The 27,030-nt window shown below is 37.9% G+C and overlaps 1 protein-coding gene across 1 annotated transcript; it reads right to left on the reverse strand.

The window, feature by feature from the left end:
- Window positions 1-3,250: 3,250 nt before the first annotated feature.
- Window positions 3,251-6,518, reverse strand: LOC119780971 (trypsin-1-like). Its single transcript, XM_038281255.1, has 6 exons — window positions 6,414-6,518; window positions 6,106-6,268; window positions 5,803-5,952; window positions 4,061-4,188; window positions 3,842-3,978; window positions 3,251-3,737 (listed from the first exon to the last, which is right to left on the reverse strand). Exons 1-6 carry the CDS (start codon window positions 6,448-6,450, stop codon window positions 3,591-3,593), a joined length of 762 nt encoding a protein of 253 aa, XP_038137183.1. The 5' UTR covers window positions 6,451-6,518; the 3' UTR covers window positions 3,251-3,590.
- Window positions 6,519-27,030: the final 20,512 nt, after the last annotated feature.

Below are 27,030 nucleotides of genomic sequence, written 5' to 3' on the forward strand. Positions count from 1 at the left end.
ATTCGCATCCTATTGTTCATGCCGCTCAAATGCTAGGCAACACTCAACCAGCTGAAGGCTACGCTACGTAGCAACCGATACCCCTCCGGGGAAGTCTGACCGAATCAGACTGCCTTTTTTCCTGCGATTCAGAAGGAGTTGAACGCAGTGTTTTTATTTTTTCTTCGATTCAAACCGAGTGAAAACAGTGTATTCTAAATCCTGCTAAAGCAGAGACCGGGCAGAGCAAATCCAGTTCTGCTCGGACTCTGCCGCCAAACAACATGGGCCCCTATCATTGTTTGCTGAAACAAGCCACTGGAAGCCTCCAGACTGTGACCGCCTGTGAGACGGAGGGCTGGAGCACTGCTGCAGAGATTCTGCTTCAGGCCGCGGCTATGTGCTAACCACCGTAGCTAAAAGGTAGACGTTGCACGTGCTACCGTGAGTCATAAAATTAACCCCCTTAAATAATTGTTGCAGCGGATTGATCCAAATCTCTGAGTTGCTGCTGGACGAATGGACAGACGGCCCGAAAACAGGCCTGCTGAGAATCGGACCGAGCTGAAGGCCTTCCCTCCACTGAACCAAAAACAGTAACTGCATTTCCCCCCTCTTTTCCATCTGATGCTTAATAAGTACTCTGCTTGGGTGAACTACAGGTAGTATAGATGGCCGTGTTGGTATTTTTATTTGAAAATTTCTGATTCAACTGCTGATGATAATGCTCACTACAGACAGAACGAGTCATGCGTTGCTGAAGCTAACTGCTAAATCGTAAGCTAACCCTCTCTGTGTTTCAGTTGGACCCCACCAGAACCCCTGGAGCCAGCTAAGCTAACCGATCTTTTAACCTCATCATAGTTTAATGCTTTTCCTGAGTCATTTTTCATTTTTCACCATAAACTGAATGAAACTTCACTGTTTTGACTGCAGTTAACATCTGTGTCAGTATTAATTTACATTTTATCTGCTGCTATTATAAAGGACACTTTTAAATACATTAAAAGGAACGCTTAACATGTAAATGTTTGTGTTCCCATTCTTTTTTTTTTTCAAATCTGAATATTTATGTAATGAATAAATTGACCTAAATATTTTCTATTTTAAATACATAAAAATGCCAAAATTTGTAAGCAAGCAAACCTATCCAACTGAAAGGCTTAAATTATATCATTTAAGAACAATCTGCTGTCTTTGTAAAATATCTGGAGAGAGTTTTGGGTGGATTGGGATTAAAAAAATAATTCAAAAAGTTTAAGTCTTTCTAGTCATTTAGATTTAATTGTTGGCTGTTTTCAGACTCATTTCTATACTTAATATAAAAAAAAAAAACGAGGACTAAAATTATTCTGAACTGTTAATATACAGTACAAAAATTATCACAGCCCCTTTAGGAATTCCTCGTCGTTCCCTAAAAGGACAGTTCATCCACTAATGGGACGCTTGTGTGTGGACGGGACACATCCCCATTTTTCTTGCATCCATAAAGAATCCATTCCTCTAGATTGACGGGATGCTTTAGAAATTCACTCAGTGTTTTCCAGAATAATCAAGAATAACTGAAATCATGGATTATTTTTTTTACATAGCCTTTATATAAATGAGCCCTAAATCATGCTAAATGACTACTCAAATAAACATTTTGGAGAAATCTGCTTAACTTTGCTTTAGAACTACTCTGGGCAGCAGAAAATTGTGTAACACCTGGACAAAGCCTAGACATTACCCTGGGAGAAGGTTGTTCTTCTGTAAATCTTTATTCTGACATGATTTAAAATCTTCAATAGTATGCTGTTCATTTGACATAGATTATTATGGTCTTCTGTTGTTGTTGTATGAACAGATGGTTGGTAAATTGAGATAAAATTGATATTTTAGCTGAGATGCCTGTGGGGTTACAGCAGTTTTAAAGCAATCAGCTGTGAACCAGATATGGAGTCTGAACATTTCTGACCTTATAGGTTTAACTGTTTGTAGCAGTTCATGAGCATTTTTTTTAATGAGCAGTTTTACTATGGGGCCTTACAGTAATTACAGTAAATTAAATTTAACTCTTTAAATTCCACATTGTGGGACAATAACGGGATTTTATTATTTTTTCTCTATTCTTAAGATAAATTTCTCCCCTGGAGAATTTAATGTCACAAAAGAACTGCAACCTGGGGTTTATTGGTTTGGCTGAAGTAACATTTGAAATGACTAATGTGTCAAACAGAGGTGGAAGCAGATATTTTTCAAAATAGAGGACATTTCTAAATAAAATGCTCCACTACATGGAGTTAAGATACAAACTAAGGCCAATGAAGTCACTATAAGCTGCATGTGGTTGGTAAATCCAATGAGCTTGTGCCAAGTTTTAAATGACTTAACCATCACTTAAACAATAGTGAAGATGTTCATCTCTGCCCTACAAACACCTTTTTTATTTAACTGCTGTTAGTCTATCATTCAAACATTAACATTGTGTCTGTTTTCCCTAGAGCCATATGCTCCACTCTGTGGTTCGGTTTATCTCACATTTTAAACTGAGGGGGAAATTTAACTCTGATGTAACACCTGACAATAACAATTTCTAAAGTGAAAGTGCAATTCAAAATTGATTGTGGTTTTGCAGATAGGGAAATGAGAGCATGGTGGAAGCAGACAGACAGATACTGCAAGAAGTTTTCATACTTCTATCTTTTTATTCATGGTGATAAATGGATGTAAAGCGGGGAGGTTAACAAAAAATAAAAGTCTTAACATATATCTTTAAAATACCAGAATAGCCCCATTAGTATGGAGGATAAAAAGGGCCAAAATTAAAGAAATAAATACAGCATTAAATAAATAAATGTGTCAATAATTTATCAATCAAAGTTAGGGGGCGGGGTTAACGCGAATCGAGTCTCTGTAATTGATTTGCTTTGCCTTAATGTGCAGGGTGACCAATCAGGTGTTAGATAACCGCCCCCTAACTTTTATGGGTGAGTTTGACAGATTCTTTTAATGGTTTCGATGCACTGCGACACAGGACCATGAAATAATTAAATGCACACTGAAATAATTATATATATATTTTTCATAAAATGAAGACGTATTTTATTAAATTAATGACATTTATATATTTAATTCCTTATTTATTTAATGAATTACACATTTAATTAATTGTTTATCACTGTATTTATTTATTTAATTGTGGCAGTTTATATTAGTGACGTGGTTTTAATTAATGAATGACACATTTATTTATTTAATTCCACATTTAATTAATTATTGACACATTTAATTATTTATTTAATGCTGTATTTATTTATTTAATTTTGGCACTTTTTATCCTCCATACATTAGTTACGCTGCAAATTCTGATGTAAAACTAAATATAAGGGTATTTACCCTCATTTGAGCATGTACAGTAAACGTATCTTTCCAATGGAAGAAAAAAAAAACATTTAAACTGCACTAGAAAGAAGTTAAATGACAGTGGTTATTTTTTTCTTATTTAATTTGTAAAACTTTTTGCAGTGTAGAAATATGCATGTAATCAGCATATAGAGTATGACTCAAATGCATAAATAAGTTAATATATTATTTCCTTCTGATTAATAAATATGAAACGCTAAGTTTACTCAGTTTTCTTTCATGGTTTTCTCAATCCACTCCATGTAATGGCAGATATCCAGCATAACAATGGTTTGGACACAGTTATCTTTAGGCTCGCTAACGACAACTCCTTGTAAATGACCTTCGTACTCCACAGCTGAGCCTGCATCCCCCTAAAAAAATAAAATACAACAAAGGTCAGAGTGTTTTAAATAAGGAGAGATTTAAAAAAAGAAAAGAAAATTTGTTTAGTTAGGAAGCAGGATGGTTTGCTTACACGGCAGGACTCCACTCCAGCTGAGAAGGCACAGACTGTAGATTCTTCACTGGCGTATTTACTGTCAGGTTTGTCGTTCTCACCACACTCAGAGATCACTGTTGTGGCGCATCTTACTTCCTTGACAGGTTTACCCCCTGAAGATTCAAATGTCCAGACATTTGATTTATTAAAAAAAAAAAAAAGTAGACAAATTTAATATTTTTTTCATATTCCCACCTTTTTTGCTTGCTCCCATGCCTCCGATTTCCACTTTAGCTTTTGGCTCCAGCTTAGTGCACCCTCCTGAAGGAAGGCTGATGGTGGGAGTTTTGGCTGACATGTCCTCATTTAGCCGTATGAGCATACAGGTGCTGGTCATAAAATTAGAATATCATGAAAAAGTAGATTGATTTCAGTAATTCCATTTAAAAAGTGAAACTTGTATATTATATTCATACATTACATACAAACTCATATATTTCAGATGTTTATTTTGTTTAATTTTGATGATTACAAATGACAACAAATGAAAATCTCAAATTCATCATATCAGAAAATTAGAATATTGTGAAAAGGTTCAAAATTGATGGCCCCTGGTGCCACACTCTAATCAGCTAATTAACTCAAACCACCTGCAAAAGCCTTTAAATGGTCTTTCAGTCTAGTTCTATAGGCTACACAATCATGGGGAAGACTGCTGACTTGACAGTTGTCCAAAAGACGACCATCGACACCTTGCACAAGGAGGGCAAGACACAAAAGGTCATCGCTAAAGAGGCTGGCTGTTCACAGAGCTCAGTGTCCAAGCACATTAATAGAGAGGCGAAGGGAAGGAAAAGATGTGGTCGAAAAAAGTGTACAAGCAAGAGAGATAACCGCACCCTGGAGAGGATTGTGAAACAAAACCCATTCAAAAATGTGGGGGAGATTCACAAAGAGTGGACTGCAGCTGGAGTGAGTGCTTCAAGAACCACCACACACAGACGTATGAAAGACATGGGTTTCTGCTGTCGCATTCCTTGTGTCAAGCCACTCTTGAACCACAGCCAGCGTCAGAAGCGTCTTGCCTGGGCTAAAGAGAAACAGGACTGGACTGCTGGTGAGCGGTCCAAAGTCATGTTCTCTGATGAAAGTAAATTTTGCATTTCCTTTGGAAATCAAGGTCCCAGAGTCTGGAGGAAAAGAAGAGAGGCACTTCATCCACGTTGCTTGAAGTCCAGTGTAAAGTTTCCACAGTCAGTGATGGTTTGGGGTGCCATGTCATCTGCTGGTGTTGGTCCATTGTGTTTTCTGAGGTCCAGGGTCAACGCAGCCACATACCAGGAAGTTTTAGAGCACTTCATGCTTCCTGCAGCTGACCAACTTTTTGGAGATGCAGATTTCATTTTCCAACAGGACTTGGCACCTGCACACAGTGCCAAAGCTACCAGTACCTGGTTGAAGGACCATGGTATCCCTGTTCTTAATTGGCCAGCAAACTCTCCTGACCTTAACCCCATAGAAAATCTATGGGGTATTGTGAAGAAGAAGATGCAATACACCAGACCCAACAATTCAGAAGAGCTAAAAGCCACTATTAGAGCAACCTGGGCTATCATAACACCTGAGCAGTGCCACAGACTGATCGACTCCATGCCACGCCGCATTGCTGCAGTAATACAGGCCAAAGGAGGCCCAACTAAATACTGAGTGCTGTACATGCTCATACTTTTCATGTTCATACTTTTCAGTTGGCCAACATTTCTATAAATCCTTTGTTTTTATTGGTCTTCAGTAATATTCTAATTTTCTGATATGATGAATTTGAGATTTTCATTTGTTGTCATTTGTAATCATCAAAATTAAACAAAATAAACATCTGAAATATATGAGTTTGTATGTAATGTATGAATATAATATACAAGTTTCACTTTTTAAATGGAATTACTGAAATCAATCTACTTTTTCATGATATTCTAATTTTATGACCAGCACCTGTAATGTCATGTTTACTCTCTTCATTTTTGAAGGTGTGCTGCTGATTAATTGGAATGATTTGCTCATGTTTTTTGGAGTTTCCTTTGAACCATGAAGCGGCTTTTGTAAAAATCGACACGTCGTTGTTTATGCCGAGCTTCACTTTGACATTCCTGCAAAGTTGTAATGATAGAACACAATAAGATCATGTCAAATTCTCTGAAATTAAATATATTTCCTTCAACTAGATAAAAGCACAACAATGCTAGGATTAAAAAAGAAAAAGCATAGAAGAGGAAAAGCAACCATTAGGAGTAATATCTTACTGCTCTGCACAGTGAGACGCTGTGATGACCCAGCGGGTGTTGAGCAGAGCGCCTCCACAGAGCTTCCCACCTTGAACAGACTCTATCTGGACGTGGTACTGCCTGTCCTTGTCACAGGACTTGCTCCCAATAACCCTCTTCTCAATCATTCTGGAAGCTGCACCTAAAATAGGAAGATTCAGCTGATTCAGACCTAAACGTGCAAAGCAGCACGTCTACAATGGGCAACAATCATCTATGGAAGAGCAGACGGCAACATTTTACCAAAACTATTTGTGAAAGTACCTGTAGAAGGAAAAGAAACTCACCTGCAGCCAACAAAATAAGGACAAAGCAAGGCTTCATTGTGGTTCTACCTGATGTGGGTCTCCTCTGGTGTCGGTCCGGTGGATGCTCCCTCTTTTATAGGCCTTATCAGACTTTGAAGGACCAGTAAAAAAATCCCCTTTTAGGACGGACAGGGCATGCAAATGAACCGAAAAGGACATAGATTAACCGGGGGTGCTTAGGAGAGCACCAACGTTTTATCTATATAATGTGTTTCACCCAGTTAGTTGAGTTACTGAAATAAATGAACTTTTCCTAAGTCAAATTAAAGAAATTTGTCATGTTATGTGTTCACACTCTTTTGCAACTGAATTAATAATTGGATATGACTACGTTTTTGTTTGTTTTTTTCCTTTGGCCTCCCTTAACAGTTGATATGCAACTGTTAAGGGTAACATATTGAACAGCTTTATTTTCATTTAAACTTTACAAAAACATTTTTATTCATTTCTTAGAGTAATTTATCTTGACATTGAAACTATGGAGGATAAAAAGTGCCAAAATTAAATAAATAAATACAGCATTAAATAAATAGTTAAATGTGTCAATAATTAATTTAACTTCTTTGTAGTGCAGTTTATATTTTTTTTTTTCTTCCATTGGAAAGATACGTTTACTGTACATGCTCAAATGAGGGTAAATACCCTTATATTTAGTTTTACATCAGAATTTGCAGTGTAACTAATGTATGGAGGATAAAAAGTGCCAAAATTAAATAAATAAATCCAGCATTAAATAATTAATTAAATGTGTCAATAATTAATTAAATGTGGAATTAAATAAATAAATGTGTCATTTATTAATTAAAACCACGTCACTAATATAAAGTGCCACAATTAAATAAATAAATACAGCGATAAACAATTAATTAAATGTGTAATTCATTAAATAAATAAGGAATAAAATATATAAATGTCTCATTAATTTAATAAAATACGTCTTCATTTTATTAAAAAATATATATATAATAATTTTAGTGTGCATTTAATTATTTCATGGTCCTGTGTCGCAGTGCATCGAAACCATTAAAAGAATCTATATATATATATCATATATATATAAAAAAAAAAAAAAAGAATCTGTCAAACTCACCCATCAAAGTTAGGGGGCGGGGTTAACGCGAATCGAGTCTCTGTAATCGATTTGCTTTGCCTTAATGTGCAGGGTGACCAATCAGGTGTTAGATAACCGCCCCCTAACTTTTATGGGTGAGTTTGACAGATTCTTTTAATGGTTTCGATGCACTGCGACACAGGACCATGAAATAATTAAATGCACACTGAAATAATTATATATATTTTTTTTATAAAATGAAGACGTATTTTATTAAATTAATGACACATTTATATATCCATCCATCCATCCATCCATCCATCTTCCTCCGCTTATCCGGGGTCGGGTCGCGGGGGCAGCAGCTTAAGAAGGGAGGCCCAGACTTCCCTCTCCCCAGCCACTTCTTCCAGCTCTTCAGGAGGAACCACAAGGCGTTCCCAGGCCAGCCGAGAAACATAGTCTCTCCAGCGTGTCCTGGGTCTTCCCCTGGGCCTCCTCCCGGTGGGACGTGCCCGGAACACCTCACCAGGGAGGCGTCCAGGAGGCATCCTAAACAGATGCCCGAGCCACCTCAACTGGCTCCTCTCGACGTGGAGGAGCAGCGGCTCTACTCCGAGTCCCTCCCGGATGACTGAGCTTCTCACCCTATCTCTAAGGGAGAGCCCAGCCACCCTACGGAGGAAACCCATTTCGGCCGCTTGTATCCGCGATCTCGTTCTTTCGGTCATGACCCAGAGTTCATGACCATAGATGAGGGTAGGAACGTAGATCGACCGGTAAATCGAGAGCTTCGCTTTTTGACTCAGCTCTCTCTTCACCACGACGGACCGGTACAGCGCCCACTTCACGGCAGACGCCGCACCAATCCGCCTGTCGACCTCCCGCTCCCTTCTTCCCTCATTCGTGAACATTTATATATTTAATTCCTTATTTATTTAATGAATTACACATTTAATTAAATGTTTATCACTGTATTTATTTATTTAATTGTGGCACTTTATATTAGTGACGTGGTTTTAATTAATAAATGACCCATTTATTTATTTAATTCCACATTTAATTGATTATTGACACATTTAATTATTTATTTAATGCTGTATTTATTTATTTAATTTTGGCACTTTTTATCCTCCATATAAACAGTTAGTTCCTTTGTTCAGGAATCTTTGCAGCAATGTGCTGCATGAAATGAACTGAAGCTCTTTTTCCCTCTGTGTACATCTGGTAAATAATTTCTTATTTTTTTACATTTAGTTTTAAAATGAAAGAGTTTTTACTGTTCAGTATTTATATATATATATATATATATATATATATATGTATATATATATATATATATATATATATATATATACATATATATATATATATATATATGTATATATATATATATATATATATACATATATATATATATATATATATATATATATATATATATATATATATATATATATATATATATATATATATATATATATATATATACCTGCTTCTGTTTCAAATAATTGTGATATCTCGGCTGTAATTAAGAAGTTGGAAAATGGTCTGAAGATGATCAGACTTTATGAAAAATAAAACTACTAGGGGAAATGCTTTTTTTCTTCTAACATCGATCAGATAAAGATGAGTCCAGTCTAAGCTGAATGATATCCGTAGCTTTAACTGCCAATTTACTGGTGTCAGTATCTATAGATCCATTTTAAGCACTTTAACATTTTCTGACAGGTGTGCTTCTGATCTTATGGTCCAAATTGCAGAATTAAAGCTCTAATTTTACGTTTGAGGCTAAAGACAAAGTTGTGAAGTAGCACATTGTCTTTGCAGTTGTAGTTTTGCATTTGCAAGATATATGTTCTATTTGAATATTGTGGTGTGTTTTTATCTGAAACCACAGACGAAGAACTAGTAATTTAGCATATCATTTGTTTCCGCATTTTCTTATTCGGTCATCTGGAGCTTGATGGACGTTTTGTTTCAGCAAAGTCCTGTTAAGGTGCTTTATTGTCCGAAGGCTCCTTCTTCATAATGAGTCATAGGATGGCTACCAATACTGACCAAGAACTGGAGGATTCGGCATTCACCTAAACTTCATACAATAAACAGATTTTTATTCATTTTCATTTCTAATTTTTATAATGTAGTTTGCATCTATCCAGAAGTGCTATACAGGAAATATTTATCTAGGTGTGCACAGAGACTATGCATGCATAAATTGTATATATATACCTGCAGCACATGTGGCACTCAGAAACAATAGCTTGGAACAGAATGGGGGTTGTTTTTCATTTTTATTTCCATGTAATCAAACAAAATATAAGAATTTTGAACAAGAAATTTGTTTTGTTCAGAAATACAGAGTAAATGCAATAAAATAAATTCACAAAGTATAATACGAATCAAATTTTTTTTTGTTCTCTACTGTTAATAAAGGAGATGATTATTTAAGTCATAAAACTATAATAAAGTTACATCATAAAAAGTCAAAGCAACTAAATATATTTTCCATAAACAGCATAAAAAAATACAGGAAAAGACGAGAAGCAAACAATCTGCTGCTAAAGGAATTTTTTGGCATCAAGGCTTTATTGTTAAGACAAACATTTTTCATCATTGTTCATAAGAAGGTATGTCGCTTTGAATCAGCCACCACCTCTACTTCCTAGTCATCTTCCATTAAAGTGACATTTTCTTTCTTTGCATTATGGAAAAAAGCAACCAAATTAACCATCATCAGATCTTCAACGTAACATTATCAGTTTAAAAATGATGCAGAAAGGTTTGAATAGAAAAAGTACACATTTTATTTACATTTTTTTGTATTCACTGAATAAAGATCTAACTTACTCTGCTAGCTGCATATCATCTTAACTTAAATATAATTATTAAAAAAACAAAAAAAAAACGGTTAAAGCCTGCAGAGGAAGTCATCTAGGTATGCAAAGAGTATTCCAGGAACAGAACTACCTGCACGACTACTGCACGCTTGGACCAGCTGATGATAAAGCATTATGCAAATTAAAATCTACTTCAACACATCTATATCACAGAGACATTAAAATTACCAGGTGACCGAGTTTATTTAAATACATAAATGGCATTCTGTTACCTTGGTGCCTACAACAAGTTATAAATATTTGCATTTCCCCAGTTTCCTCTCAGTGTTGCTTCACTTTGAATTGTGCAAACGTGCCACAGAGCTGCAGATCACTTCTACTGGCTTCAATGAGCCACAAAGCACAACACAATGTCCCTGCTTTGTGTAAATGTGTACAGTTATATTACAGCAATGCTTAGAAGTCCCTGCCGGCTGTAAACACAGATGTAGCAGACTGTGTTCGTTAAAGGGGAACACCGTTTTTTTACATTGGGCCCTTGATTTTACGTTATGACATCATGTTCTACTCGCCCATATTAGCTTTGTGTCATTTGGAGCCGTTCTGAAGATATTCCGTCAGGTTTTATCCAAGTAACGTCTTCCATTGGGCAACGACTTGAAGGCTCAAACTAAACTGTTCGCTACGCCAGCATTCATAACATGTAGGCGAATCACTGTCCCCCCGGTTAGATTTTTCATATCTATATTTTTTAAAAACAAAGCGGCGCGTGTATGACGTCTTCCGTGCCCCGGACTGGAGTGGTGACAGGCAGCCCGGGCCACAGGCGGCTACGCTCTACCGCTTCTATTCATTCTAGCTAATCTGAATCGTTCAATTCCATTTGGAGAGCGAGATCATCTGTGGTAGTAGCAGTAGGCGTCTTCCAGTCATGTGAGGAAAACTAGCAGCGGACAGGATGAATGAACGGTAGCCGGCGCGCACGGATGACGTAATACACGCTCCGCTTTGTTTTAAAAAATATAAATATAAAAAATATAACCGCGGATGTTCGGGGGACAGTGATTGGCCTACATGTTATGAATGCCTAACCTGACTCCGCCAGATGGATTTGCTCCACATATCCATCTGGAAACCTTCCGTTGAAGTAATTTTGGGAAGGGGCGAAAATACTGGTTAGCTGATTGGCCTATGTTGGTGATAGACGGGCCAAATAAACCAATCAGATCAACGAAGCATATGACGTACTAACAGCCAGGCTACTCTTGCCTAAACCAGTCGGGAGAAGAGCAAAAACATCTTTTCCTCTGAGAAAAGCCTCCAGAGCAGTGTTTTGCTCTTCTTTTAGTGAAGAAATACTCTGTAATTCCGATAAAACTTGCTCGATAGCCACGCTAACGCTAGTTTCATCGGCTGAAGCCGCCATGTTCTTTTGACTGAACTGTCGCGCTTCTCGTTGCGTCACACCTCAACCCGCCTCAAAGCCAACGCTGATTGGACGTTCGTTTGGTGAACAGCTCCAAATTTTCTTTAACGGAGAGTCTCCAGACTGATCTGCGAGTGAAACCTTGAAAGCTCGCGAGATCAGGATGGTGTTGCGAGGCTAATAAATGCTGGCGTACCATAAAGAATAAATTATGAATAGTTTAGTTTGTGCTTCAAGTCGTTGCCCATAGAAAGATGTTACTTGGATATAACCTAACAGCATATCTTCTGAATGCCTCCAAATGACACAAAACTCATATGAGTGAGTAGAACATGATTTAATAATGTAAAATCAAGGGCCTGATGTAAAAAAACGGCGTTCCCCTTTAAACTTTCACGCTGTCTGCAGCTTTAGACGTTTACACAAAACTACTAGTTTAGAGCAGCAAGATGAGCATTCCCTCGTCTCCTTTTTTCAAGTTTTCCCACCTTAATGAAAAAGGCATGCAAAAAGACTGAAAACACTGCAAAAAGGCATGTATGCAAAATGAAAAAACATGACGTGTTTTGCAGAATTAAGCCTTGAAACTTCGAACAACAGACTTTCAACACTCTTAAACCCCTCTTCCATTTTGTTTCTTTAGTTTGCTTATTTTCAGTAGTATCTAGTGTTTTGCTTTGTTATTAGATATAATACTGTGAGATTGTAGTTAATAAAGGTACCATTGTATTTTTAATCTGTGGTCTTTTGTGATCATTTTACACAGTGAACGATTTATCACTTAGCTTGGATTCACTCTTCTTTCAGTAACATCAGAATGAACAGAGACACATTTAGTTGGTTGGTGATTAATAACGTTGCTAAGAGCCATAGCCCAAATTAATAAACTGGTGAAAGACAACTGGGCTAAAACCCTGGTCAGTAAAGCAAATTCCAGTTATAATCATTCAACTGATAATAAATAACTAGCTTTACCCTTGACTTGAATGACCTATTAATTAACTAACATTCAGTGCATATAAAATAATTTCCTCTCATGTTTCAGTTGTGCTTTAAAGCAATATTCTTACTTTTTCCTCAGTCACATATCTTCAAGTCTAACTTAGCAAGTTGGGTTTCTGCCCAGAAGGTTTGATGCCTGATAAAGGGTTTTTACAGTCAGTTAGTTTGGTGTGAAGGAAGTGTGACCTGTCTACTGCTCATGTTGCCAGATAAAGGTATAACACGTCTTTTTCTGGAACGCCTTAGCAGCTCTTGGCTGCAAGAACTCCAAGAAAAAACAACACTTTGTTACATAAGAAATGTATAAATGAGACAAATTTGCAAGTCTTCATCAGGGTGCTAAGTACCAACATAACTGCATGCCAATGTGGAAAAATAGAACATTACTTTGGGCACGCTCTGATGTCCTTTACTGCTGTCAATTTACTCAACTACAATGACTCATGGTCACGGTATAACTGTTGTACAGTGTTGTACCAGTTTAATTGTGTTTTTTTTCAACAGCACAAACTACAAATTTTAAAGGTACATAGTCATGTAATATGCCTTAACCAAATTGTCAGAAATATTTTATTTATACTCTTACTTTGTTTGTGTTTCATGGGTTGTGTTTTAATGAACTATTATGATGTATAATGTGTGATTCATCTTTTATTAACTCTTGCTTAAGATCGTTCCAGATAAAGATCATGCAACGGACGGGTTGTGAAAGAGGCCTGAACAGCCTCTATCACATGTTTGTTCTAAACATGTGGAACAATTAAATTGTAAAACAACCACATGCTTTGTTTTAAAGGAATAGTACATCCAAAACATGATTAGCCTTTATTTTCTACTCAGCCCCATGCTGAACAACACTCTGGAGTACTTTTTTGATATCTCAGATGCATCTGGAGATCTGGGAGGCTTCTTGCTGTCTGCTGACATTCAAATAATGGAGGTCTATGGCGCCCGAGGCAGAAAGGTCCATAAAAGTCCACAAAAAACGTCTCAATATTCCTCCATACTGCTCGTCCAATGTATTCCAAGTGTCCTGAGTGGGTAGCGTCCATAATTTACTCGAAACAAAGTCATTTAGAATGTTTTTAGAGCATAAACAGTAGTGTATAGGATTTCCTAAAAGCGCGTTCACGAGTCTACGGAAGCCGGCAGACCAAACCAGATGAAAGTGCGGGTCTCTCCTCCCATGTGGGTTTCTCATGTGGAATTCATCAGGAGATTCCCGCTGCTTACCACACATCCAAAAGGCCATTCCCCAGTAGAGGTACCTTACATTGCTCAATATATTTTTGTCTCAGTAGAAGCTGCTGCAATAAAAAAAAAGGGTTAACAAAACAAGCAAGTAAAAGAAAAAAAAAACAAACAACCAAGAAAAGTATAAACAGCTTCTCTTTAAAACCAAGCAGATCCTTCAACACCTTAAAAGTCTGAAATTAGGGGCTGAAGCTACAAACCGGCGGACAATTTGTGCAGAGATGTTTTGGATAAAATTGCCAATGTATTATCACTGGATACAACCGGGAAGATTTCTCTGATTATTCGTAGCTACTGACAGATGGAAACCAGCCTACGCAAGATCAGACAAATCTGAAGTCGGATCACTCCCACTGTTTTTAGCGATGACAGGAAGCTCACAGCGATGACAACTGGTTTTAGATATGACAAGCTTTTGTCCTACTTAGAATGAGATGAAAGCAGCCGCTGTAGTGGCGTGTAAATAGTGCAGAAAGTATAAAATAACGTCGCTTGTATCACAAAAAAATAAAGTGGGATTAATGGTGGAGTTTTTTTTTAATTTTATACCGACACATTTTTTTTCTTTCCTCTGTGTCAGCAGAGAAAAAAGTAACCGCTGAGTTGTTTTTCTTACCTTGTTATTGCTTAAGGAGCTTGTGTGCCCTGGACAGGGGGGGATTTGTTTCACTAATAATGATTAGGGTAATTAAACATCATTGATTATGTGCTTAAAACAATGAATGGTCAAGAATCCGTCAATGTCAAAAACAATGGAACAGAATTTATGCTCCATAAAACCCAGTGTTTAATTTGGAGACATTTAATTAGTCATGGGGAGAGATAGCAACATCTGATTCAAAATGGCTGTTAATCTTTTAGAAAAGAAAAATCTGCTCTTTCACTGAGAGCCTTAAAATCAACTCCTCATCCTTTTAATCTACTTTGACAAGACAAGTATGGATATCGCCCTGATGATGATGCTGAGCTTTCTGCTCCAAAACGTCCCTGATGGGGTTCTTTGAAGGCCTGAATTACAGAATGTTGATGAGTTCAGTTAGGTCAATGTTGACAACATTTGTATCTGCTTAGCCTGGGATTTTATTGACAAAGGAGATGGAAATGAGTGGAGTCCTAGTGAAGAGATAAGCCACATAAAAAATGAAAGGAAAAAAAAATAACAGCAAAAGACAACCGAATGGTATCAGTGTAACAAAAGTATCACAAAATCATTTTAAATTAGTCAAATTGCTTTTCTCAGATTAGAAATTACTGCAATATATTATCAATATTTTTTTCTTTTATAAATCACAACGCTGATAATTCAGTCATTAACTGACAGATAATATATGATCTAAATGTGACCTAAAAGTAATCATCAAATTAGTTTTTTGTAGTTTGTTAATGTTGATTTCAGAAAGCAGAGTTATTGTACAGAAATACCTTTCTGACAGTTTAGAGATTCATGATGGGGAGGATGAAGAAAATAGCCTCGTGAGACCATCCTGATCTCGCGAGCTTTCAAGATTTCACTCGCTAATCAGTCTGGCTACTTTCCGTTATGGAAAATTTGGAGCCGTTCACCAAACGAACGTCCAATCAGCGTTGGCTTTGAGGCGGGTTGAGGTGCGACGCAACGAGAAGCGCGACGCAACGAGAAGCGCGACGCAACGAGAAGCGCGACGCAACGAGAAGCGCGACAGTTCAGTCTAAAGAACATAGCGGCTTCAGTCGATGAAACTAGCGTTAGCGTGGCTATCGAGCAAGTTTTATCGGAATTACAGAGTATTTCTTCACTGAAAGAAGAGCAAAACACTGCTCTGGAGGCTTTTCTCAGAGGAAAAGATGTTTTTGCTCTTCTCCCGACTGGTTTCGGCAAGAGTTTGATCTATCAATTGGCTCCTCTTCGTCGTTGCTCTGTTAGTACGTCATATGCTTCGTTGATCTGATTGGTTTATTTGGCCCGTCTATCACCAACATAGGCCAATCAGCTAACCAGTATTTTCGCCCCTTCCCAAAATTTCTTCAACGGAAGGTTTCCAGATGGATGTGCGGAGAAAATCCATCTGGCGGAGTCAGGGTATGAAGAAACAGGAACAAGTCAAATTAACATTATGGGAGAAGTGGAGGTAGTGGTGGTTGGCCAATAGAGGGCGCTAGGGTGCCGCCTCACCAGCCCTAAATTAGAAATTAGCGTTTTTCCCAATTTCCACTGTACAAAAGTAGGAAATCTCAAAGGGCATTTAAGTATAATTTAAAATTAAATCCATTAAGACAATGTGTTACTGAATGAGTTGCTGTTGAGCAATCTAGTCATTATTCAGTGATTATTGCATAACTTAAAGCTGCAGTCTGTAACATTGAGAAGAGAGCAGACTTCGACTGAAAATTTGAAGAAAAACAGGTTTCACGCCACTCCACCACCGTCTCTGCTTCACTCATGCCCCACCTCCAAGCTCCACCCCTCTCACAGCATCTGCGCGGCTACCGCATGCGACCAGAAGCGTCCAAGCAGCGTACGCCTACCATTGACATCTTCTTTTTTGAAGTCTTTGCCGTGTAAGCAGTTGTCGGCAGGGGCAGTAAGGGCAGTTTCTCTTTCGCTGGTGGCTGTCGCTCCGCCATGACTTCCACGCGCGTCCTACTGACTGCAGCAGCCGGGCGGCAGCGGCAGGTTCAGCGGTGAGAGGGAGAGGGCGGGATTCAGCGTGTGTGAGCTGTGATTGACACTCCATCAGACGCTCCTCTGGCTGTGATTGGTTGTTTTGTCTCGTCCCGAATTATTCTTTCCAGATTGAAATATAGGCAGTAGGCGGGACCAATTGAAGCAGTTTTTTTTCACAGGTTACATATCACATGTACTGCTATCTGGGCATAGGGACAGTTTTAGCCAATATGACAAAAAAGTGATTTTTAAAAACTTACAGACTTCAGCTTTAAATGTTTACTTTTTTTTATTATTCAGACCCATTGTAAAAATGACAATCACACTGAAATTAAATTTTTTTAGTTGCTCAGTTTGTAACACAAAGACTGATATTTTCACACCATTGGTTCTAGTATTAATGATGATTTTCTGCTCATAGTTGTAGAAAGAGATTTAAATAAAAAAAAATAAAACATTACAGAAATATGGGCTTCATAAAAAAAACGTGTTTTTCATACCTCCTTTAAAGTTATTTTTAAAGCAACACAGTGTAACTTTTGGCCACCAGGGGAGCAATGGAAACGCCCTCTATAGAACATAGCATCAGTCTGTTTTACTGATTTTAATTTAAATGGTTAAGCCAGGAGAGTCCTTGTCTCAAGTGGAGGAGTTCAAGTATCTCTGGGTTTTGTTCACTAGTGAGGGACGGATGGAGCGTGAGATCGATACATGGAATGGTGCGGCGTCGGCAGTGATGCGGTCTCTGTATCAGACTGTCGTGGTGAAGAGGGAGCTGAATCGGGGGGCAAAGCTCTCGATTTACCGATCGATCTACGTTCCCACCCTCACCTATGGTCATGAGATCTGGGTAATGACCGAAAGGACAAGATTGCGAATACAAGCGCCGGAAATTAGTGGCTAGGCGCCAAGGGCGTAGGTCTGATTTGAACTTAGGTAGCGACACTATTGATCTGGTGTCATTGGTGCTATGCAATATGCATGCCCTTTTTTATGCTCGATGTGAGCATCCGTACTGATAAGAGGAATTCATTGTTAAAAGAGAAAAGCAACATTTTGCTCCATTAATAAAAATGTTATAAGCTCTACACTCATTAGATGCTGTTTATCAATGTTTGAAGTATCACCGGCTCTGATGAATGTGGAATTAGGACTGTTTTCCACATTGAAAACGGTTTCATTTGAACGACTAAGAGAGAAGGTAAATACAGTATTTTCTTCTGAAGATATAGAATTGTGCAGAGTTAAACCCCACTCTAATATTTGTACCTACTATTCTCTCTCTGTATCAAGCAAAATAATACATTCATTAAAATATTAACTTCACTATAAAAGTTGAACATCTAGGCTGTAGTTACTCTGTGAAGCCAATATCATGTATTTCATCTGGGGCTGAAAAAAATGAATCATATTAATTGATTATTTCAATAATCGTCAACTAGTTTAGTAAGTGATTCATCATTAACTGGAGAATAGAGACTTTAAAACATACAGTAATATAAATGTAAAATGTGCCTTTCCCCACAGAGCAACCCACTTAGATCAGTTATTATATCAAAATTGTTTAAATAAAAACAAAAAAAAATGAAAACAGTAATATCAACTGAATATAACTAAACTAACTAAAAAGGAAACCCTCACATTTTCTTTTTTAAGGTGGCTGTGGCTAAGAATCAGAAATGTTGATGGCTTACAGCCTTTATTTGCCCATTTTTCCAGCAGTCTTCAGAACTCCTGGCTGACTCAGAATATTTCGTTTTATAAAAGAAAAAATAGGTTTTTGTTTTTTAGTGTACATGATATTAATTTTTTTATTGGGACTAGTTTTGTAGCCTAATATTAATTGTAGTAACCGCTGCATTCTAGTGTGAATAAATTTTCAATGTTGTGCTCCAAGCACACGCGGACTAGAAAACAGCCAATCAGAGAGAGAGAAGGCGGAACTTAAGGCATAACAACCAATGAGAGTGGAGTTAAACAGCGCAGCACAGTTCCATGCGCTGCTGCGTGAAAGGGACAGGAGAGACCAGGCAGAGGAGCTGCGAGAGGAAAAGAAGCCACTGCTGCAACAACTACTGCTGTAAATTATAAACATGTTGCTCAAATCCAATTATTGGTAGGGACAATTAGGTCGGTTCAAAATTTTGATAGGGACATGTCCCTATGGTCCCTATGCAAACCTACGCCCATGCTAGGCGCACCGTTCAAGATCGGGTAAGGAGCTCGGAGCCGTTGCTCCTCCACATTGAAAGGAGCCAGCTGAGGTGGCTCAGGCATCTGTTCCGGATGCCCTCTCGTTGCCTCCCTCGGGAGGTGATCCAGGCATGTCCTATAGGGGGGAGGCCTCATGGAAAGCCCAGGACACGCTGGAGGGACTATATCTCTTAGTTGGCCTTGTGTCGTATCGGGCTCCCCCAGGAGCAGCTGGAGGAGGTGTGTGTGGATCGGGAAGAAAATGCGGTTGAATTTTGAAGGGGTCTTTATCATAAAAAAAATCTTTTAAAAATGAATCAAACAGACAAATAAGACAGCTGCAGAACTACTGTCCACCACTGGACTCTAAAGCAGTAGAGACATGTTTTCAAGTGAAACAATCCAATATCATCAGGATCATGCAAGTTAGTTTAGGCTTTTGGTTTAATTCTTGCTTTTTCAGCTACTGCATTCTGTTCATTTTGTCTTGCCGTATTCTGTTACTTTTTGCTATTTTATTATTCACCATATTTTTACCGTTTGGTCACATTTTACCAGATGTTTTTTAGATTATTTCTCTTGTGTTTTATTTCTTTAGGTTTAGGTTTCATAGGTTTAGATTCTATTTGCTTGAACCTCCTCATCGTTTGTCCAGCGTTTGCACCCGTTATGCTCTGCACTCAATCCTTCAGTTTGTTTTCCGCCATCAATGGGTTCACTGTTTTGGGTTTTAATGCAAACCTTTTATTTTATCGAATCATTAAAAGTTCACTTGCTGTTTTTTTTATGTCTGTATTGGCTTTGGTCACTGGTTTATAACGAACATTATGCCTGTTTATACATCAATAATTAGTCAGGCGGGCTTGCTTTCCAAAAGAGTTCGGGGGAATAGCTGAAACCTTTTTAGAAGCAAAGTATTTATTATTTTTGGGTTATTCTAAATAAAAATCTGCCTCAAAGTTCTGGAAAACCAGAGCGTTCTTAAAATGTAAGAGTGGTGCATTTAAAAAAGAAAGAAAACGTTCCACTGTCATTTAACAGATATCAGCAAATTACTTGTTCAAACCTTGGCAGAGATGAGCAGCAGAGAAGATTTGAGGACGACATGAAATATAAAAAAGAGAACAAAAGACACCTTGTGACGGAGCGACAGTGATAAGAGACAAAAGCAGTGCAAGCTGACTGCAGGGCAGATAAGACAGAAGGTAGACAGTTTCTCTGGCTCCACCAGCAACAAATCCTTCAATAATAAGTGCACCCAATTTTATCAGAGAGCTAACACACACAAAAAAAAGAACAGCAGCTCAGGCTTCAAAGCTTGAAAAATCCTACTTTAGTTGAGAGCAAGATGCCAGTGGTCCTTCTTCTTGTATGATGGTAGATCTTATCAATGGGGGGGGCATTTTGTAGGAAGGATTACCCAGGCTTTGTGAAAGAAGATATTCATTAACTCCTGTCGACATCTCACAAAGCGATCATAATCCCACCGAGAAGCAGTGGACAGAGTCTGTGAACTGGAACACAGGCTCTCCGCTGCAGAGATGTAGCTGCCCTTATCCTGTGCTGAAAAATGCCAGAGGTTCACTTTCGCTAGAGTGCTTTCAGCAGCACTTACAAAGAGGCACTTAAGCAGTAAATAAAATCATATTGTGACCACACACCGTACCCTGTAGGAAACATAAATGTTGTATCAGGAGCACTTCAGCAAGTTTCTAAGGGATGTTTTAAAGCTTGGCTGTGTGTTAAATATCATTCAGTCATTGGAGCTGCGGCTGTCCGCACGGGTCTGAACCTGACTGATTATATCTGGCTGCAGAGAACATTTGTCAAGCTTCTGAGGAACTAATGGCAAAGTAAGGTTTTATTTTTTATCCCCAAAGGTGTTGGGGCAAAGCTTTTTGAAATAACCTTTTCCAACAAAAAAAAAAACATGAATTTCTCATCTTTTCTCATGTTATTTTCAATCTTCCACTCATGGGTCACATTTATCGCATATGATCAAGCATTTTGTTCATGTATTTTATCCCACATTCAACTTTTGATCACATGTAGAACCAGTGATCATATATTTCCCTCCTGTGTACCACATATAAACCTATACACTGGAAAAATGATCTAGAAATAAGTAAAAATTTCCTAAATTAAGCGTATTTAACCTGGATTTGAGTAGGTAAATTAGATACTGTAATTTGCCAATGGAATTTTTTTTTTACTCTTAAAGTAAGATAGTTAGATAATATGCACTTGTAGTAAGACAATGGCATTTTATTTTCTTATTTTAAATCTAAATTGTCTTGTTCCATTGGCAAAATGTCTCTTTTTTTGTCTCCTCAATTCAAGAACAAATGCACTTATTTTAAGAAAAAAATGACTTATCTAGATTTAGATTTGTTTCCAGTTTAGATTGTGCTCTGTGTAACAGCCTTCCTACATGTGTAAAAACTTCAAAATACATATTTCTGTTCATGTTTTAATGTGAATTTTAATGTTTTAATCTCAGAATTCTGAGAAAAAAGTCAGAATTCTGAGATTAAAGTCAGAATTCTGAGAAAAAAGTCAGGATTCTGAGATTAAAGTCAGAATTCTGAGAAAAAAGTCAGGATTCTGAGATTAAAGTCAGAATTCTGAGAAAAAAGTCAGGATTCTGAGATTAAAGTCAGAATTCTGAGAAAAAAAGTCAGAATTCTGAGATTAAAGTCAGAATTCTGAGAAAAAAGTCAGAATTCTGAGATTAAAGTCAGAATTGTGATTCCCCCCCCCCCCCCCCCCCCCCCCCCCCATATTAAACTGAAATAAACTTTAAAAATCAGTTCACTTTTTTTTTTCCCAGTGGCCCTAATCCTCTTCCCTAGTATAGCACAATTCAGTACATGGACAATTTAAAGTGCTTTACATGAATTAGATCATAAAATAGAGGATAAATAAAAGCAGAATAAAAGCAAAAACATTGGTAAAACAATTAAAACAATTGCACCATAAAAGCAGAAAAGTAAGCAAGGAAACATGATAAAAGCAAGTAGAGAACACAACCTTAAATTAATAATACCTCAGTTACCAATTTAATTTCAACAGTCAAAGGCAGCTCTAAACTAATGGGTTTTTAACTTTGACTTGATTAATTGTTCCTTGATGCCAGGAGCGCCTCTGGCAAAGATTTTGTTATACTCCGCTCATAAGTTTTCAAGTTATACCAAAAAAGTAAAGAAAAAAAAAACAATACACTGGACTTTGTTTCCAAGTTTAAAGATGTTTCGCTTCCCATCCAGGAATATTTTTCAATTCAAAATGTCAAAAATGGCGTTGACTTCGAGGCTTTATAGAACGGACCAACAAATCCTTGTTTTGGCTTAGAAAGCATGCTAATTGAACGTGTAGAACAGGTCTACCCCTTGGGGATGGGTTTTTTTTTCAGGTTTTTTCAGGTTATCCTGTACACAGACAGACAGACTCTCCTAAAAATATAACTTCCTTGGTGAAGGTAAAAATGCCTGAGAAAGAAATGAGGTGTCTATATCCACAGTCCTCTAGCCGTATGGGCTAAATGGATACTTAGCAAGATGGAAACCCTATTTTACAGACACAAAATAAAGATTAAGATAACCTTTTGGAAATGAAATAACCATGAAAAGATCATTGGGGGAAAAAGGATTTAGGTGCCTGAGAGCGACATGTTCGCTGTGAGGAACAGTGAGTGGCAGACCCCAAGCATAGCAGCAAATTAATGTGTTTGGGGGAAAAGGTCATTGCAAAAGATCTGTTGTTGCTTATCTAGAAGAGCTTTATAAAAAGCTGAAAGGGTTTATTTTAGCAAGACATCCTGCAAACCTGAGTCAGTTATATCACTTTAAGTGGTCTTAAATGCTATTGTGAGAAACTTTACAAGCTTATAAATGTGAACCAAGTGACGAACCTTACAAGGCAATTCTGCCGAATAATAAAGAAATGTTTTTTAAACCTCTGAACTAAAAAATCCTTTTTAGATAAAGAATTTATCTCTTCTATTATGAATATTGACTGAAAATTATAATTTATAATCATAATCATTTGTTATTGTAACCAAAATCTTCCAAAACAAATACATGTTTTATGTAGACTACATAAATGATACATGGGCTACAGCATTTCTAATTAACAATTTGGATTATAACAATGATTTACTGAACTTACCGCCAAGTGTCGCTGTCCAAACTGGTGTGGACCTAAGGTATATCTGGTCAACTGGTAGTTATTAATCAATAACCAAAACCACAATAGAGTTACTGTATTAACAAACTATTAAATAGAAAGGAATGTTTTAGGCACTAATGCTTAGGAACAGGAAATCACTTACAGTAGCAGCCATTGAAAACTAACCTGACTCCGCCAGATGGATTTGCTCCGCATATCCATCTGGAAACCTTCCATTGAAGTAATTTTGGGAAGGGGCGAAAATACTGGTTAGCTGATTGGCCTATGTTGGTGATGGACGGGCCAAATAAACCAATCAGATCAACGAAGCATATGACGTACTAACAGAGCGACGACGAAAACACAACCACAAGCCAGGCTACTCTTGCCGGAACCAGTCGGGAGAAGAGCAAAAACATCTTTTCCTCTGAGAAAAGCCTCCAGAGCAGTGTTTTGCTCTTCTTTCAGTGAAGAAATACTCTGTAATTCCGATAAAACTTGCTCGATAGCCACGCTAACGCTAGTTTCATCGGCTGAAGCCGCCATGTTCTTTAGACTGAACTGTCGCGCTTCTCGTTGCGTCACACCTCAACCCGCCTCAAAGCCAACGCTGATTGGACGTTCGTTTGGTGAACGGCTCCAATGTAGCCAGACTGATCTTCGAGTGAAACCTTGAAAGCTCGCGAGATCAGGATGGTCTCACGAAGCTAATTAAAAACGGCCCTTCCAGTCAAATGCTGCCGAATGGCAGACCACTTCCCTGCAATTCCCAGCGAAATCTCGTCCAACTCCCAGCCACTGGAGTGACGCCCTCTTGCATATTTGTTTTACTCTGACTCCATCCTTTCACTGAAATACAGGGTCTGACCAGGAGATGAAGCTTCTCTTTAGATCTTAATGTCCACAAATCATGACAGAATATTTTTTACTGCAAAGAAGATTGATGTTTAAGAGGGAATCGCAGGAGACCAGCCAAGGTCAAGGAAAACAGGGGAATTTTGAATGGCTACTACTGTATAAAATAAACACAGATGCATATCTTTATCTATGCAGAGATGTATTAAAGACAATATATTCCTTGTGACAATGTGACTACAAACTGAAACATAATTGAAAATTTAACTTTGTTGATCTCACGCTGGAGAATTTTGTGCCATTGTTTGCAGCAGTTATCCATTAAATATGATGGGCAGTACTTTTGCCTGCCCCCAATAACCTGTGGTGTGATGTCAGAGGTACAATGCATCCTGGGAGATGTAGTTACATTCTGGACATCATGTAAATGCACAACCTAAAAGAACGATTTAAGTGAGAGAACATTTTAGCCGTTTTTTTTTTAACATATATAAATATCTTGTTAAATGATATTGCAAAGCTTACCCTCAAATTTAATGTCTTCTATATTAACTAGTGCCAAGATTTTACTTGATAGATGATTACAGTGGTTTGAAATTTTTACCGACAAGAAAAGAAAAAGAGATGCTTTTAGCTGTTAGACTGATTTGAAATTATTCAACATATGAACAAAGGCTTTGATTACAAAAGGAATGTGAACACATGCACACCAACGCTTGAGTTATGCGTTTGATCATTCCTCCCCTGAGGATGCCTGAGGCCTGACTTTCAGGCAGGAGAACTAAAGGAGGGTTTTCTAACCGGATAGCTTGGAGTTGGAACTGTCTCCAGCTTTTTGAAGATACTGTTTAGGCTTTTCCTACCTGAAAACTACAAGCAACTGCCATGTGTAAAAATTATGACATAATACAATAAATATCCTCCCAAATTTATACCAGGTGAAACCAAACTTTTCAGCTCTACTTTTTTCATCACTTAAGTAGTACTATTCAGTAATTAGTAACGTTATACAAACACATAAAGCAATGTGTAAATATCTGTAAACTCTGTAATTACTTATGCTAATTTCTAAATGCTTTCCTAAGCATAGATTTAGTCATTTCAAACTGCCTTCACTAATGACCCTACTTCTTCATCCCCTTCCCCTGTTTCAAGTCTAGCAGACATTTTTTAATTGCCAGGTTTTTGCAAACTCTGGAACAGTCCAGCCCCTAAGGAGCCATACTTTCTTTTCTCCAAATATCAATCACTGGAATAAGATTGTCCCATTAAAAGCGCTTTAATAGGCCTAATCACTGAGGCGGGAGATGAATAGTGAATCAATTAAACCGATTTGTGTAAGACGAGACACTGATGTAACCTCATATTTCTTTGAGGAAGATTTCTATAAATGATTGACAGCCTTTTGTTCTCCCTAAAGGTGTGCAGTTATAATTCCCCAAAAGCTAACGAATACTTCCTACCATGTAAAAAGTGACCCTTTTAAAGCTTGTAATGTTGCCAGGTAGAATACTTTTACAAACTGAACAAAATTGTCAAACATCTGTCTCATGCATGCAGGGGCGGTTTTAGGAAATTTGGGGCCCTAGGCCCTCTGCATTGAGAAGACAACTTATAAAACAGACCCATTCTACAGATAGAGAAATGTTAATAGAATAGACATCCATTATCTGTTCTAGGTTTTGTCCCTCTCTTCTTGTTTTCCTCTCTATGTTTTGTACTCAGCTGACTTTTCATGCTGTCTCTAAAGGAATGAAAGATTTTTTCCAAGCACTAAGCTCACTTAGCTGATTGCTCCTTCCTGTGTTTCCAAAAAGGCCAAAGTAAATAACCCAGTCCTTCTTTTCACTGTAGACAAGCCATGATCTGCTTATCTGTTCTCCATTTTTCATTTGGATGAAATAATAGCTGCATGAATCATGACAGCAGACAAGATAGAGGAGAGCAGGAGGCGGGGTTACCAATCTACTCGCTCTGGAGAGCAGAGTTCGCTGCTTTTAGATGTTGTCTCCAAAGTCTCCAGTAGCAGAAAAAAGTCTCTAGATTTGGCGCTAGGAGCTTTTTAGAAATAAAAGTGCTAGAGGGGTCTGAAAAGTGGCTAAATATAGCGACTAAAGCGCTAAGTTGGCAACACTGCTCTTTGCATGGTTTGTTTTCAAATGGTTTGCTGCTGTCTGTTTGGACCTTTCTGAACATGTGCAGCAGATGGACTGATCCAATATGGTGGACACTGAAGGGGGGGGGGCTGAGACACACTTAATATTATCAGCGTTCTGATGGCATTTTAGCCAAAGGATTTTTATCAAAAACATAATTAATGTGCAGAAATAAGGAAAAGTTGTATTAACCATACATGTAAACAGAGTTTTATGGGGCCCCCCAGGAACTTGGGGCCCTAGGCACCTGCCTAGTATTGCCTAATAGTAAACCCCCCCCTGCATGCATGTTATTCTATTTATTGGAATTATATAAGGGAACAAAACAGTTATTGAAGAAAGTTTATGAAGTCAGAATTCTACAAAAAGAGCTGATGCTTAATAAATGCTGAGAGAAGCAATTTTTTAAACACATTTATACTACTCTCCACACGCATTTTAAATGTTTTATCTATGCTGATTGTTACATCCCCAAGTTGGATGTCTTTGTTTTTGCATCCAATTAACACCTTGGTCTGTTTTAGGCTCCGCCTTTAAGACTGGCTGCTGCTTCCTGAGTCTGTCCAATCAAGATCACCTGAAGACTATTTAAGGCCTGTGAAGCAGAACTTCAGGGCCTCTGAGCCATTTGTCTGCCGTACGCCTCTGTGTTCCTTGTTGAATCTAATGGGCTGTTAAGTAAACCTGTTTGGATGTTTTTGTAGGGGAGAGCTGCCTATTTTTTAACCCCAGTTTTCTCCTGTTTATGTGGTGGTTAGGTAGGTTATTTGTAGGTTTGTATATTGTTTCAGATTGAGTTAGGTAAGTCCACTTTTCTTTTTTCTTTAGGGTTGTTTTGTTTGTTATTTTGGCCTTGGCTCTCCCTGAAGCTTTTACCATAATTTATTCACAAGAAATGGCAGAATAAAACCTTTAAATGCCCCTTTGACTCTTTCATTCACTGTCTAAATGTATGTTGGTCCCTTACCCCCGCCCCCCCCCACCCCCCCCCCCACCCCGGTCTCAGCCAGG

This window comes from Cyprinodon tularosa, unplaced genomic scaffold, assembly GCF_016077235.1.
Source record: "Cyprinodon tularosa strain WSP-4 unplaced genomic scaffold, ASM1607723v1 ctg169, whole genome shotgun sequence".
NCBI lineage: Eukaryota > Metazoa > Chordata > Actinopteri > Cyprinodontiformes > Cyprinodontidae > Cyprinodon > Cyprinodon tularosa.